Here is a 15,938-nt window from a genome sequence, read left to right as displayed (position 1 = left end):
TCCATCTCCAAAAATAAAAAAAAAATGAAGGAAGTTTCTTCTGTTCTGAAGGATTGTTAATCATAAATGCTGTAGTTTGCGGAACTTCAAATTTCTTAGTCTCATGATTTGGAGTTTTACTTTTCTTTTATTAGCTAGTTTTATCACTTCAGTGCACCTTAGCCTCCCTCATTCTACTCCATCTCTTATTAATATCAGTTCTTGGTCTCAGAGAAGTTATAGTGTTATTTGACTTCCTCTAAAAACAGATCAGCGAGGCTGGAGTTTGGTTTTATTAAATTGTATTAGTTCGATTAATTGATTCTAAAATATGTCGTTGCATAATGTCAATGCAGGTGAGGTTGTTGGCGCATCGTCCTTTTCCGTTGCACATGGTCCAAGTATTCTAAAGAAGGTTGCTTCACTCAGAATGCTGCATCAAGTGTCTGACGTTGAAAACTTTGGATGTTATCCTCTAAGAAGAAGGGTTAGTTGCACTGCCGCGTCTTTCATCTTGGTTCTTTTCTGTTTCTGTAATGTTGGAAATTTTACTGTGACAATATTACATCTTTCTGTGCTCATATCAGTATGATTTCCAGGGCCAACTTAACAGTAATGAGACAAATTCTTGTGGCTGCCTTTTTGTCTCAACGTCTTACTTTGAGAAGAAAATAGTATTAAACTTCGAAAATGATGAGGGAGAAAAGAGTGGTGCTAGTGATACAGGGTTTTGGGTAGGACTTACACCTAAAGGTCCATGGGAGAGCATCCGCTCCTTCCTACCGCTATCAGTGGTCACCAAAACATTGGGAGATGATTTTGTGGCTTTAGAGGTTGTCACCAAAAATGGAAAAAAGCACATAATTTTTCGGGCACTTGCTACAGTTACGAATGATTCAGATATCACATTGGATATTTCGCCATGTCACGAGTCCATGATTCATACTCAGGATCTATCTTCAGAAGGTAGAAATTATAGCATATTTGTTGAGGAGATTTTTGAGAATCAACGCAATCATCCAGTTTCTGGTGGAAATGACCCAGGGCGGTGGAGCACTAGGGATTATGCCTATTCCTCAAATGTGGGTATTACCTGACTTCTGCTTTTAAAATAGTTGATGTTGATTAGCTTTTGTTGACCTTTCCTCTTTTATTGTGAAGGACTTTTTTGAACCTACCCTGCCTCCTGGATGGAAATGGATATCGTCTTGGACGGTTGACAAATCTCAGTTTGTTGACATTGATGGATGGGCATATGGACCTGATTTTCAAACCTTGAAGTGGCCACCAAATTCTTCCAAGTGTAGCACAAAGTCGGCTCACAATACTGTTCGTCGAAGACGTTGGACTCGTACAAGGCAGCAAGTTAAGGAGAGGGGTGCAAATAACACAGATCACATTGTTACTAGTCCTGGTTCTTCGGCTATCTTACCTTGGAGATGCATGTCCAAGGACTCTAACCACTGTTTACAAGTTCGTCCACGCCTTGATTATTCTCAGACTCCTTATTCGTGGGGTCATCCTATTGCTGTGGGCTCTGTCTTTGGCTTGGGTAAGGACCAAACATCTATCGAAAGCAGTGCACTTTCTCGACAAAATACTGTAAGGCAGGGAAACAAAATACCTATTTCTGCATTGAAGCTAAACCAGCTTGAGAAAATGGATCTACTTTTATGTTGTCCTGGTGGCAGTGGTAAACAGCTTTGGCTCTGTGTTGGTACAGATGCCTCTGTTCTTCACACAGAGCTAAATGCCCCAGTTTATGATTGGAAACTATCAATTAGTTCTCCCTTGAAATTGGAGAATCGGCTTCCTTGTGGAGCTGACTTCACGATCTGGGAAAAATTGAAAGATGGCAACACTGTAGAGCGACATCGGGGTTTTATGTCATCCCGGGAGACCGTGCACATATATTCTGCGGATGTGCGCAATCCTATATATCTGATGTTATTTGTTCAAGGTGGTTGGGTTATGGAAAAGGTAGTTGTTCCTGGAGTAAATATTTGCATATTTATGCTTCTGGATATCATATGGGTGTCCCACACAGACACACACATGTACATAGCATTTTTACATTGCAAGAAAAGATTTTTGTTTGTAGACCTGCTCTGATCAGCTTTTTTCCTTTATGCAAACAGGACCCCGTACTCATCTTGGATCTTACGAGTAACAATCATGCTTCTTCATTTTCTATGGTTCACCAACAAAGAAAAAGGTTTGTATTGCTTGACATAGAAGTATATGCACCAAGAAATGGCTCATTGAGCAACATCCTCACTGTATTTTTTTTTTATTTTTTTTTGGTGTTCAAAGTTGGCCACCAGCAAAAATGGCCATCTATATAGAACTTAGAAAAATAATTGAAACAAACAAACAAATAAATACATCAATTGATTAATTATACGTCAAACCGGAGTAAGTTGGGGCTTGGATATATTAATGCTTTGTGTCATTCAGCTCTAAAATAAATATAGCAATTATAATAATACTTCATTCACTATAGGATGCAGCGAGAAATCTATTGACAAAATAATTAGATAGAAAGTTTAGCATGGTGCTCTGTCAAATTATTCCCATTGGATAAACTCTCTGGCAAATTCTTTCATAAAATACAAGGCCCACTAACAATTTTATCAAAGAAGTGTGCCAAAGCATAACGCCCACCCTAATGCAAAACTATATAGGCAGAAAGCAAAGTAAGAACAACAATAAATTTAAACAACTCTTTTCTAGTCTTATTAGTAACTGCTTTAAATTACTATTAATAATAATAATATTGTTATTATATTCTTAGTATTGTTGTTGTTAAGCAAAAGAAAAACTTCTGGCCTAGAATCAAAAGAGCCTACAAAATAGTGATTTTCCTTGTTTTGAAAATTATTTAGAAAATGGACATTGGGCTACTTTAGCCTCAAAAGCTAGCTCATGAGTTGAGGATTGCCCGAGACTATATAAGGAGACTACAACTCATTCCCTCAACCAATATGGGATGCTAACTCTATGACAGCAAAAGTTTGAAATATATTGTCTATGTTTATTAAAAATTTTGGGTTTGAATGAGAAAATTTTGGGTTTGCATATGCGATACACATCTATGCAATATAGTCAAATGGATAAGTCCGGTTTGACATTCCTTGCACTATCAAATGACTAATCTAAATTAGTAGTTGCCAATGAGATTTTCTGTTCTCTTAATGACCTTTAAGAAAAATAATCCGCATATGATCTTAGTTGTCTGACGAGGAGTTTTATCAATGTGCTTCTCACTTATCGCATGTAAGGTGCCTGTGTGGTAATCTTGTGCCTTTCGGTTTCCTCCCTTTCTCTTCCTCTGTGAGTGGGAGATGGGTGAACCGGCAGAAGATAGTTCCATTTGGTGGTTTTCAATCTTGTTTCAGGAGTTACCAAGCTAGAGCTCAGTCTTTCCATTACACTAGAGCTGCATTTTTTAAAACAACAACAACAAATCCAGTAATTTCTCACAAGTGGGGTCTGGGGAGGATAAGGTGTATGAAGCCTTACACCTACCCTGGAAGCGAAGAGAGGCTGTTTCCAATAGACCTCGGTTGGAAAAAGGATGAAAAAAAGTAATGGCAAGTAGGAACAACACCAAGATAAAAAGATCGAACCCAAAAAAAGCAGTTAAACTCTAGGTAGTAATAGCAATCTATGAGTAAAAGGATATCATGCTAACACTAATGCTGGCAAACTGAGTAAGACAGAGAAACGTTCGACTACCTACTTGCCTTGTACCCTAATCTTCAACCTCCACACCCTCTTATCTAGGGTCATGTCCTCAATCAGTTCCAGTTGCACCATGTCCCGCCTAATCACCTCTCCCCAAGACTTCTTAGGTCTACCTCTACCTGTCCTGGTACCCACTAGGGCTAACCTCTCACACCTTTTAATTGGGGCTTCTATACTTCTCCTCTTAACATGTCCAAACCATCTCAACCTCGCCTTCCGCATCTTATCCTCCACAGGGGCCACTCCCACTTTATCCTGAATAACTTCATTCATTATCTTATCTAACCTGGTGTGCCCACACATCTATCTTAACATCTTCATCTTAACTACTTTTATATTCTGGAAATGATAGTTCTTGACAGGCCAACACTCTGCTCCATACAACATAGTCGGTCTAACTACTACCTTGTAGAACTTACCTTTAAGTTTCAGCAGCACATTCTTATCACACAAGACACTGGAAGTGAGCCTCCACTTCATCACACAAGAGCTGCATTTCTTACATTAATTAATTTATACAGAAAAAGTTATGTTTCTATGCCAAGTGGAAAATAGGTCTCTTTGTGCGTTTGTATATGCTCCTGCGCACGCGCACACACATACGACACACAATAATTTTTCTCTGTAATTATCTGTTTGTGGAGACTATATGTGATACTAGTTTGTATGTGTTAGATTGTTATGTGCAGTGTTTTGGAGAGCGAGAAGCGGAAAAAAGCGAGGAGGCCTATTTTCCATGTGAAGCGAAGCGAGCACTTTTTTCATGTGAAGCGCAATTTAACACATAAATAAAAAAATTTAATAGGTATAGATAAATGACCAAAAACTCAATAAAAATAACATATTAAGCAAATGTTTCAATTCTTAAATCAAGAAATAAATAACAGATACTAAAACTAACAGTGAAAAACAGAAAATAACAAAAAAACAGAGCACACAGAGAAAAACAGAGCATAAATTAGGGCAGAACAGAGCAATAAAAACTGAAAAAAATAGAAAGAAGAAGAGAAAAAGGAGTCGAATAGTGAACTGAAGAAAATCAGAAGAGGAAGAGAAGAGAAGAAAGAACTGAAGAAGAAGAAGAAGAGAAAAAGAGAAACTTACTCGAACAATGTAGTCGTCGCTTGCAGCAGAGAAGCAGATGTCTGGAAGTATTGTGTGCAAGTGTATTTGCAAGTTTTTTTTTTAAAAACCCTAGTAGATGTCTGGACCTCGCTTAAGCGAACTTTTCTGCGCTTTTTTCATAGCCTCGCTTCTCGCTTTTTAGGGTAAAGCGTGCGCTTATTCATGTGAGTCGTGCTTTAGGGCAGAAAAGCACAGGTCAGTTGCCTCGCCTCGCTTCTGCGCTTTAAGCGAGAAGCGTGCGCTCTGGTTATGTGTAAATAATCCTAGTCCCATATGTAGTAGGAGTAGAATATATATATATATATATATATATATATATATATAGGGCTTATTGTATCATTGTTAATAAATAGATTTTTCTCTCGTGCATTTTCACATGGTATCAGAGCTTCAGTGCGAAAATTATCGTTGTGCGTCATTCCAGCGACATCCGGGAAGAAAGATCTTTTCGCCGTGCAATTTTCCGGCAACTTCGTCTTGTTCCCAGGGTTCATCGTTGTTACAGTGGTACTGTGCATATACCAGTACCCCCATTAGATTCGAAACCCTTGTGCGACGAAACCCTAGAAATCCCAGTCCCATCGGAACAAAATAGCCAGTCACCGTGCGTCTTTCCAATTGACGACTCAAGATTGATTTGCATTATCTCCCCACTGGTAAGTGTTGTGCGAAAACCAACACTACCATCTTCGGAAAAGTCGGGCGTCAAAACTCCAATCAATCGCTCCGGTAGAAAGTCCGTCACACGCTTCCACGCGCTGCCAGAACTAGGGTTCCGTCGAGCGCGTATGACACACGCGCCGGCTTGTGGAGCGCTTTCTAGCCAGGATTTTCAAAAATTTCTTTAGGACAGTTGTTTCGTGGGTGATTCCGATTCCACCAGTACAATTTCCTACGGATTCCGAGAAGTTTGGAATTTTCCGGCAGGCTACAATAACTTTTCCGGCGTGTGTGAGCCATTCCAGCCACTTTTTGACAAAACTTCTTCAGGACAACTTACTCGTACAGTTATTCCGAACCTACCCATATAAATTACTTCAAATTCCGACAACTTTTATTTTTTCCGGCGTGAACTGTGCACTTTTTCCGACATGAATAGTGATTTTCCAGCGTGAACAGTAATTTTCAGAAAAATGTTTGTGTTTTTTGGTGGTGTTTTACAACCTATTTTGTAGTGTGGAATTCGGCTTAGTCTCACTATTTTCAAATTTCTCCGGCGACGTTTCGGCCAACTTCTGTTTATCAACATGGTTTTGTTGCTCAGGGGGAGTCTAGTGGCCTTGTATGTCGCTTGCGCCGGTCACTTCATGGTCTAGAGCAGTCTCCTCGAGTCTGGTTTGGTAAGTTCAGCATGTGCTATCCAGGTGTTTGACATGACTCGTGATCAGCTTGCAGATATTTTCACCAAGTCCCTCATTGGTCCTCGTATTAGTTATATATGTAACAAGCTCGGTACATATGATTTGTATGCACCGGCTTGAGGGGGAGTTTTAAATGGTATGTGTAAATAAAAAAACTTGTCCTTTATGTAATAGGAGTAGAATATGTATTATTTTTATTTTTTGATGACCGAGAAATCCGTCTGGAGTCGATCCTTTGGACCAACCGCAGCCTTCGAAACTCAGTGGATAATGGGCCCGCCCCTCTACCCTTCTCCACTTAAATACCAGGCTTTGCTTTGCATGGTGTGAGGGCTTGAACCTGTGACCTAAGACACAAATCCACCACCCTTTGCCACTTGAGCTAGGCCCTGGGGCAGTAGAATATGTATTATATATAGGGCTCATTGTATCATTGCTAATAGATAGATTTTTCTTCCCATGCATTCTCACTGTATGGAATCATGCCTTGTACAGGAGGTTGCGGATTAGTGTTGAACGTGACATAGGAGGAACTACTGCTGCTCCTAAAACCATACGGTTCTTTGTTCCATATTGGATTAGCAATGACTCATTCTTGTTTTTGGCTTATCAAGTTGTGGAAATTGAGCCATTGGAAAGCTCAGATGTAGATTCACTTTCACTTTCCAGAGCTGTTAAATCAGCTAAACTAGCATTGAAAACTCCCCCTACTTCAGTGCTCAGTAGACAGATAGGTGCAAGGAAAAACATTCAAGTACTTGAAGTTATTGAAGATTCCAGTCCAACACCCAGCATGCTTTCTCCACAACACTATGTTGGCCGCGGTGGTGTCATGTTGTTTTCATCGCGTAATGATGCCTATCTTTCATCACGGGTTGGCATTGCTGTGGCTCTTCAAAATTCTGAGAATTTCAGTTCTGGGATATCTCTTCTTGAGCTGGAAAAGAAGGTAACATGGATAAATTTTGGGTGATTCACAATGGCTAAAATTACGACTCTCATTAAACTTGGCTTTCCTGCAGCAACGTGTTGACGTCAAGGCCTTTGGTGCGGATGGATTTTATTACAAGCTTGCGGTGGTACTGCGCATGACTTCAGACAGAACAAAGGTATTCTTAATTGTCGTCACTCCTTGTCATGTTGAGTGGTGCTTAGTGGTGAATAGACTGCAGGTTATTTGTCCTGCCAAATTGTTTTCAAAATGCATGTCATTTAACCAACTTTGTCACAAATGTATTTCAGCTTGCCCAATCATATAAGGAAAACAGTCTAGAAATTCTATGCGAAGTTCAAAGTTCTTGATGAATTTTTCTTGAAGAGAAGGGCTTCAATGTGGTTTAGTCCTCTCACGGAATACGTATATTCAATAATAAAATCATAGGCAAATTATTGGATGTGAATTAAACTGAAGTCTTGGAAGTTGCAACATATTCTTCAAAATCATTCTGTCATAATCTGCTTCTATATGTGTTCTGATGTTGCATTTAATGTAATAATTCCTAATTTCTTCTTGCTTTTCCTAGATCTTCCAGAAAACAGAGTTTTGATCTTTCAGATGTCACTCAGTGGAAATCCATGATACACTTTATTTTCTAGCATTACATTGTCAAAGAAGAAAGATGTTTGGCTGCTAAATGATCCCTCAGCTACTTGAGAGGGCCTCTAAGTAATTAGCCCAAAAACTCTCCATGATTTTTTTTCTAGTAGAGAGGATTTTAACTTCTTAGTAAAGCCATAGTAATTATCCCATAAACCCTCCATGATTTTTTCCTAGTAGAAAATAATTTAATTTCTAAATAAAAGCCATAGGAATAGAAGTTCAAAGAAAATTGCCAGCATCAACTGTGATCAGGTTTATCCAAACAGAACTTAATTCTATGAATTTCTCTGATGGCAAGCATCTGATCCTTCATGAAACTATTTCATCAGCTCCAACTGCTGAGTTATGGAGAAGAACAGTTTATAATGAAGCAACAAAAGAATTACAAGGGTACAGGAGATTATATGACACTGAGAATAAAGGTAGACTACAAGTAACAAAACCTGTCTGCAGAGCAATGAGAAAAATAGAATTAGAGAATGGAGAGATCATAGGTTCCAATGATGATGATTGCTAAAGCAATACATAAGAAATTGTCCCACATTATGGATATCTTATCTATCATATGGATAGAATAATTTGAATGAATAGGAAGTCCACATTGGAGCTCAAAAAGGTAAGATGATTCTTTAGAACCAGAAGTAAAACAATTGGTTTAAGTTTTTTGGCATGAGACTCTTATAAGGTGTAAGTTCTAGGAGTAACTGTATATCTGCATCATCTGTTGTGCCCAGATGATGAACTTATTGGTACACGTTTCAAGCTTATGAAGTTCTATACACTAAGTTGATGAACAAAAAGAGAAACAGAACAAAATAAGAGAAAAAGGACTTCTTTGATTGGAGAGTTGCGGGAGCTTTCCCCTATGGATATAGGAGCTTATTTGAGTAGTCAAGTATCAACAACAACAACGACCCAGTATAATCCCACAAGTGGGGTCTGGGGAGGGTAATATGTACGCAGACCTTACCCCTACCCCGAAGGGTAGGGAGGCTGTTTCCAGGAGACCCTCGGCTCAAAAAACAATAGGAGATGATATATTAGTACCATAAAAATGCGTAATAAAAATAACAACAATATATAAGAGATATGAAATATGAAATATAGGATACTAAATACGAAAATACGAAATAGATGGCTGGTATAGTACAACTAGAAGGTAAAGCCCTGCCTTAATAGACGACCAATGACATTCCTAGTCTAACTCCTAACTGGATAGTCTCCCTCTATTGTGTTGTAGAAATATTCACACTCTCCCCTAACCTACAACCCTAATGCTCGACCTCCATAAATCTCTATCAAGGGCCATGTCCTCAGTAATTCTAAGTCGTGCCATGTCATGTCTGATCACCTCTCCCCAATACTTCTTAGGTCTCCCTCTACCTCTCCGCGTGCCCACTACAGCCAGTCGCTCACACCTCCTCATCGGTGCATCAGTGCTCCTCCTCTGAATGTGCCCGAACCATCTGAGTCTCACTTCCCGCATCTTGTCCTCCATGGGGGCCACGCCCACCTTCTCTCGAATATCTTCATTCCTAATCTTATCCATCCTTGTATGCCCGCACATCCACCTCAACATCCTCATCTCTGCTACTTTCATCTTCTGGGTGTGTGAGTTCTTTACCGGCCAACATTCAGTTCCATACAACATGGCAGGCCTAACCACTGCTCTATAAAACTTTCCTTTTAATAACAGTGGCACTTTCTTGTCACACAAGACTCCCGACGCTAACCTCCACTTCATCCACCCCACCCCTATACGGTGTGTGACATCCTCGTCAATCTCCCCGATCCCCTGAATAACCGATCCAAGGTACTTGAAACTACCTTTCTTGGGAATGACTTGAGAGTCAAGCCTCACTTCAACTCCCGCTTCCGTCGGCTCAACTCCAAATTTGCACTCGAGGTATTCCGTCTTCGTCCTACTCAACTTGAAACCTTTAGACTCAAGAGCATGTCTCCAAATCTCTAGCCTCTCGTTGACGCCGCCTCTTGTCTCGTCAATTAGAATAATGTCATCAGCAAATAGCATGCACCATGGAACCTCCCCTTGAATATGATGAGTCAGTGCATCCATCACCAGGGCAAATAGGAATGGGCTGAGCGCAGACCCTTGGTGCAACCCCGTAATAACTGGAAATTGTTCAGAGTCGCCTCCTACTGTCCTAACCCGAGTCTTAGCTCCATCATACATGTCTTTAATCACCCTAATATAGTTACTCGGTACCCCTTTATCCTCTAAGCAGCTCCATAGGACCTTCCTAGGAACCTTATCGTACGCTTTCTCCAGATCAATAAACACCATGTGGAGATCCTTCTTCTTATCTCTGTACTGTTCCACCATCCTCCTAATAAGGTGGATAGCTTCTGTGGTAGATCGTCCCGGCATGAACCCGAACTGGTTGTCTGAAATAGACATCGTCCTTCGCACTCTCATTTCTACCACTCTCTCCCAAACTTTCATGGTATGACTTAGTAATTTGATGCCCCTATAGTTGTTACAGCTCTGGACATCACCTTTGTTCTTATACAACGGGACCATTGTACTCCACCTCCACTCTTCAGGCATTTTATTAGTCTTGAATATAACACTAAACAATGCAGTAAGCCATTCCAAGCCTGCTCTACCCACACACCTCCACAGTTCAACCGGAATTTCGTCTGGCCTGGTAGCTCTGCCCCTTCTCATCTTACGCATTGCCTCCATGACTTCATCGATCTCAATGTCCCTACAATTACTTACTTCACGGTGACTGTCGGCATTCCTCGATTCCCCAAGTATAATATCCTGATCCCCTTCTTCACTTAGAAGTTTATGAAAGTATGTCTGCCACCTCCTCTTAATCTGGTCATCTCCCATCAAAACTTTGCCGTCATCATCTTTTATGCACCTCACTTGGTCCAGATCCCGAGTTGTCCTCTCTCTCGCCTTAGCGAGTCGGAATAACTTCTTCTCCCCACCTTTGTTCCTTAGCTCCTCATACATACGAGTAAAAGCTGTTGTCTTAGCCTCCGTCACTGCCATCTTTGCCTCCTTCCTAGCTACCTTATACCTTTGACTGTTCTCTCTTCTCCTCCTCGTCAGTGCTCCCTACTATCATGCACTTGATATACAACTACATCGAGTAAATGCATTTCTATTAATACTGGTCTCCATGTTCGTGCGTTGCACGAATATCGTATATCAATATCACAAAACGTGTACTTTAAATAATAAACTTTCAACTCCATAGGAATTATAGATATAATTTTTAAAGTTCAATAATCAGTTTCTTAAAATTAATTAATTTAACCAACTCATCAATAAATTTTTGATCCATTAAAGCACAAAATGGAATTAAATATTCTAATTACAAAGTTATACACTTAAAGTTGTAAAATAAGTTAAAAGAATGCAATAAAGTGGGAGACATAGTTTGTGTTAGGTTGTTCTTCAAACAGCCTGCGGTCTTATTACTCTGCAGCATGCACGCCTGCCAACAAAAATTGCCACATAGGAGAACCTTTGAGTAACAAAGTTATTTAACATTATTTTCTTCAAGAATTGTATTACAACTACAACTGAATCCTGATGCCAATATTGTCCACTTTGTGATTATTGTGGAAATAAATATTAATCGTCTTTAAAGGGTATAATAAAAACCTCACATGTAAAATTGAAATTCTCAGCTTTATACAATTTAAACCATCAATGTATATAAACAAAAGGTAAAATATAAATAACAAAACATAGTTGATTAATATTTTTCTGAAAATCATCTTTAAGCAATAGTAACACGCACCAAAACAAAATTATAAACACAAGAAACAGTAGATTAGTTTTTTTTTTTCTTCTAACACCATCTTTATGAAAGGAACAACAAAAATAGATAAAAAGCCTTTAGACTTGTAAAAGAAATCTTGAAATAAATACGCAAAGTTTTAACATCTAACCTCTGTAAAAGCAGTACATGCAGACGAGAAGCTGGAGTGCAGAATGAAGCAGCAGCAATTGACATAGGATTCAATGATTGGTATTTGTTTGAGGGTTAGCTATGTAGATTTGTTCCCTTAAAAGGAATTTGAATTTGTGCTGAATTCTTGCCAGCATAATGTGAATAGAACATTATGGTCAAAAAAGAGGTCAGTGGCCAATTTAATTAATCAATATATGATGTAATTTAAGGAGAGAAAGTGGCAGTAGGCAATTTAGTTAGCGTTTTTGTTTATAGGCTATTATTACAACTACAACTTTTGATATGTATTTTCTTCCAATGAGATTCTATTTCAGTGACTTATCCCTCATCTGGTAAAATTCTTTGTCATAATATCTATTGTGTCCTACCCTTTTGAATTCAATAATAAATAGGACATAATAACTCAAATAACGAAAACATAGGAACTTAATTAGGATTAGAAGTTCATAATTCGTGCAAAGTTGTAAATATACAATTTTATCCAATATAGAATTATCTTTTGAAGAAGTAATTTATCTTTTAAAGGACCTAAAAGTCAATCATTTTTCCAGGAATATCTTCGTCTTGCACATTTGGTGTTTTAACATTTGTGCTTTTATAATAATACAGATATATTTACAGCATGTAGGCCTCTTCTACTAGCTGGCTAATCCCACCACGTATGAGATTTTGTCACTTGGTCACTTCTTCTCCTCCTTCTATGAGCTTCAATTTTTATAAAATGAAAATAATCATTAAGAAATAGAGAGGAAAAAATTTTCCTCAGCCAGATCTAGTAGGGAATACCTGGCTTGAGCATTGAGTGTGAGATCCCTACTTACCCAAAGCGGACTGAAAGAGAAATATAAAATGCTTTTTAAAAACATAAGAAATGGCCATCTTCTTAAAGCTTTTAAGGTTTTATCATGATGTTTGGTAAGTCCAAAACATTTCAGCTGTTACCTCATACTACTATGACATGTCTAGCCCATTTGCCAAACACCAGGTTTGTGTATAAATGTATATTAATAACTGTATATTAGTATAATTATGGATTGATTAAAAGAAAATGATATGTTAGCCCTTCATTCATTCGGGTATTAAATTAAAGTCACGAAAAGGTCAAAGAAAAGCTATGTTAAAAGTAGGACTTGGCTTTACAGGTCTGGAAAAGACAACATATGAGTAGAAAATTTTCTTTCAGTGAAATTTTCTCAACAATAGGCATCATATTAGAAAATTCCTAACTCCCAACTTACAGATTAGCAAGCTTTGAACCATCAGGATGATACGAAAGTTACTCTTGGTACCAAGTTGTTAGGAGTCGTGACATCAAGAGAAAAAGAGAAATATTGTGCAGAAATGATAGTCTTTGAAGGATGTGCACAGGAAGTATTTTTATATCCCTACTTACTGGCTGATTTGAAACATGTAATATCCATGTATTCTGAAGTATCTGATTCTTGAAGATGTCAAATGCAAGAAACGACTGAGATGACTATTTAATACTGAATGAGTGATCCATCTGCAGGTCGTCCATTTTCAACCACATAGCTTATTTATCAATAGGGTTGGATGTAGTGTGTGCCTGCGTCAGTGTGATTCTCAGTCAGTGGAATGGATTCATCCTTCAGATCCTCCAAAACATTTTTCATGGCAGTCTACTAAAGTGGAACTTTTAAAGGTTGGTATATAATCAACATTCGCTTTGCTGTTATTCATAGTCTCCCTCAATACAAAAGTTAAATCTGTTATTTCATTCTTATGATCCATTCTTATTTCTCTTTCTCAGTTGCGGCTTGATGGATATGATTGGAGTGCACCATTTAGTGTTGATAGTGAAGGTGTTATGTGTATTTGCTTGAAAGATCAGATCACTGATAACCTAATGCATCTCAAGGTTGAAGTGAGGAGCGGAACAAAAAGTTCACGCTATGAAGTCATACTTCGTCCCAATTCTTTCACCAGTCCTTACAGGTTTGACTGTTATCACATACTTCCATTCTGATGCTTCTTCTCTCTGGAGTTTTGACATTTAATACTCGAGTCATTAATTTATTCTGTTTGAGGTGTTCGTGTTGTCATTACTTCATTCTAGTGAGAATGGCACCGCATGTTTGGTTTCGCTATGATAGTGTTCTTAAATACCATTGATATTGGATGAGCTAGAAAATCCTTACATTTTGTAAGCTTGAGATAGAATATCTCCAGTGGATAGAGATACTAAGGCTGGTAAAGCTTGTCTCTCTTTTTTTTCCTCCTCTTCTTGGGGAACTTGGATAAATTGTATTTGATTGGATGATCTCAGTTTCATCTCAATAGATGTTCTTATGTTATCTTTCGCTTATCCTTTTTTACAGCAAACAATAGCTTTTGATGCCCTGTTTGGGTTCGATTATTTCTCCTGCTTTAACTGTCATTTTTATTAAATCGGCCCCTCAACTGTAATAGTTTTTGGTTAATATGCAAAAAAAAAAAAATGAGAATTAGTCATCTGGTTTAGAGTAAAAATATGAAGCATATGCTTTCAACTCTAGAACTGGAGATATAGAAGTGGTAGCTATGGATTAGAAGAGTCGTCGTCCCAATCATATACCTGCACTGAAAGCAATTGAGAAAATAAAAAGGAGCCCATTCATTGTGGCTGATATAGAGGTTGTGTCTGCCTACAGTGCGGTAAGGCACCACCCTGTTGTGCCTGCAGCCAACGCCGGCGTGTCAGCTTAGTTATCCTCATCAGACCTGCTCTAGATCCCAAGTCTCCATGGTCGTTCTTTTTAACATCTCTTTCTATTCTTCTAAGTAATGCTATCAGTCACCTCGGTGCTGCTTCATTCATTATGCTCTTAAATTTCACGAGTTAATTATTCATTGGGATGAGGAGACATGTTATTCTTTTGGGTCTTGCTGTTTCTTCTTTTTTCAGATCACATAAGTTTCCATTGTCATTTATGGAATGGCTGGCAGGATATAGGACTTTTTTTTGGGTAATTAATTTTATTATTTCCAGGGAAAATATTTATAAGTATAGTAAAAACTCTATTAACTATCCGCTTAGGTTTGGACATGCAGCCCCAAACCTAGTGTCGTCATAACTACGTAACACCAAATCTAGCTATATGCAAGATAACTCTTGAAATCTTCTAGCCAGATTAGGACTCAAGCTTCCTCGACAATGGATTTCTTGGATTATCGTTTTGACCAGCTCCTCACATCTCCTCTGTTGCCCGCGAAAAGTTCGTCAATTTCTTTCTTGCCAAATATAGTACACACAGTGGCGGATCTGCCTTGGAGCTATTGGTGCCTGTGAACCCATGCTTGTGGCTCTAAATTTGTATTTTTACCATACATTTTATTTTTAAAAAGGTGATATATTCTTCTGTCTCCCCCATGCACTCAAATGAGTGTTTGGTGCACTGGCTCAACCTTTTACCATAAGACGCATGCTTTGCTAGGAGGTAATGAGATCAAATTTCATTTAGAGCATTCTTTTGTTTTTGCCCCTTGTCCGCAGGCAAGTGCCAAACTCTTTCTTTATCTTTTTTCCTTTTTTCCCACAACCAAATAGCCTTAACCTCTCTTTTTTTTACCCTCTTGAAAAAGGCTTAGCATTACACTTAAATATATTAGCTAAAAGATATGTACATCATCACTATAATTTTACTATCTTGATAGATTACTTACTATTAGAGGTTACCAATCAAATGGTTGTGGTAAGAAATTACCTAAATTAATCTCTAAGCAAACATAATCGGTAATACTAATAATTTACATCTTTAGTATGTAAATTGAACTTTTCGGGAGAAAAAGAATACGTCTATCTCACATATCTCTCATCATCTACCAAGCCCCCAACTCTAGTGACTTTAGAACCTTAGCCTGAAAATTGCTTGAATCGCAAATTTGGTAGTTGCGACTCGTCCCTCTTTCGTCGTTGTCAGCAGTGGTGCACCCATCTTCTTGAATTTCTGGATCCGCCTCTGAGTACACAGTGCAAGTTAGAAGCATCCAATACATTGTTGCTGATGGTTGCTTACCTGTTGCATGCTTTGTAGCCCATTGTATCTCTTCATTCCACCCATTCACATCTCTTTTGACACCAAGCCAGTATAATAATTTTCTCCATACTGCTGCTGAGTATTTGCATCTGAAGAAGAGGTGATCATGTTCCTCTGTACCTCCTTCACATAG

The 15,938-nt window shown here is 38.5% G+C and overlaps 1 protein-coding gene across 4 annotated transcripts in view; it reads left to right on the top strand.

Moving 5' to 3' along the window:
- The window catches only part of LOC107798809 (uncharacterized), a 97,922-nt gene that overhangs the window by 73,424 nt on the left and 8,560 nt on the right, over positions 1-15,938 (top strand). Inside the window, exons 47-54 of one of the 4 annotated variants that reach the window (XM_075222503.1) lie at positions 336-466; positions 579-1,061; positions 1,141-1,959; positions 2,118-2,194; positions 6,708-7,161; positions 7,235-7,321; positions 13,279-13,431; positions 13,540-13,724. In XM_075222503.1, coding sequence (XP_075078604.1) covers positions 336-466; positions 579-1,061; positions 1,141-1,959; positions 2,118-2,194; positions 6,708-7,161; positions 7,235-7,321; positions 13,279-13,431; positions 13,540-13,724 — 2,389 coding nt within the window. Of the gene's footprint in view, positions 1-335; positions 467-566; positions 1,062-1,140; positions 1,960-2,117; positions 2,195-6,707; positions 7,162-7,234; positions 7,322-11,759; positions 12,052-13,278; positions 13,432-13,539; positions 13,725-15,938 lie in introns of those variants that run through there. The other 3 variants (XM_075222502.1, XM_075222505.1, XM_075222504.1) reach the window with 3 other exon arrangements.

Source organism: Nicotiana tabacum, chromosome 10 (assembly GCF_000715075.1).
Source record: "Nicotiana tabacum cultivar K326 chromosome 10, ASM71507v2, whole genome shotgun sequence".
NCBI classification, from domain to species: Eukaryota; Viridiplantae; Streptophyta; class Magnoliopsida; order Solanales; family Solanaceae; genus Nicotiana; species Nicotiana tabacum.
The sequence above is the reverse complement of the archived record's forward strand: the minus strand, read 5'-3'. Positions and strand labels throughout refer to the sequence as shown.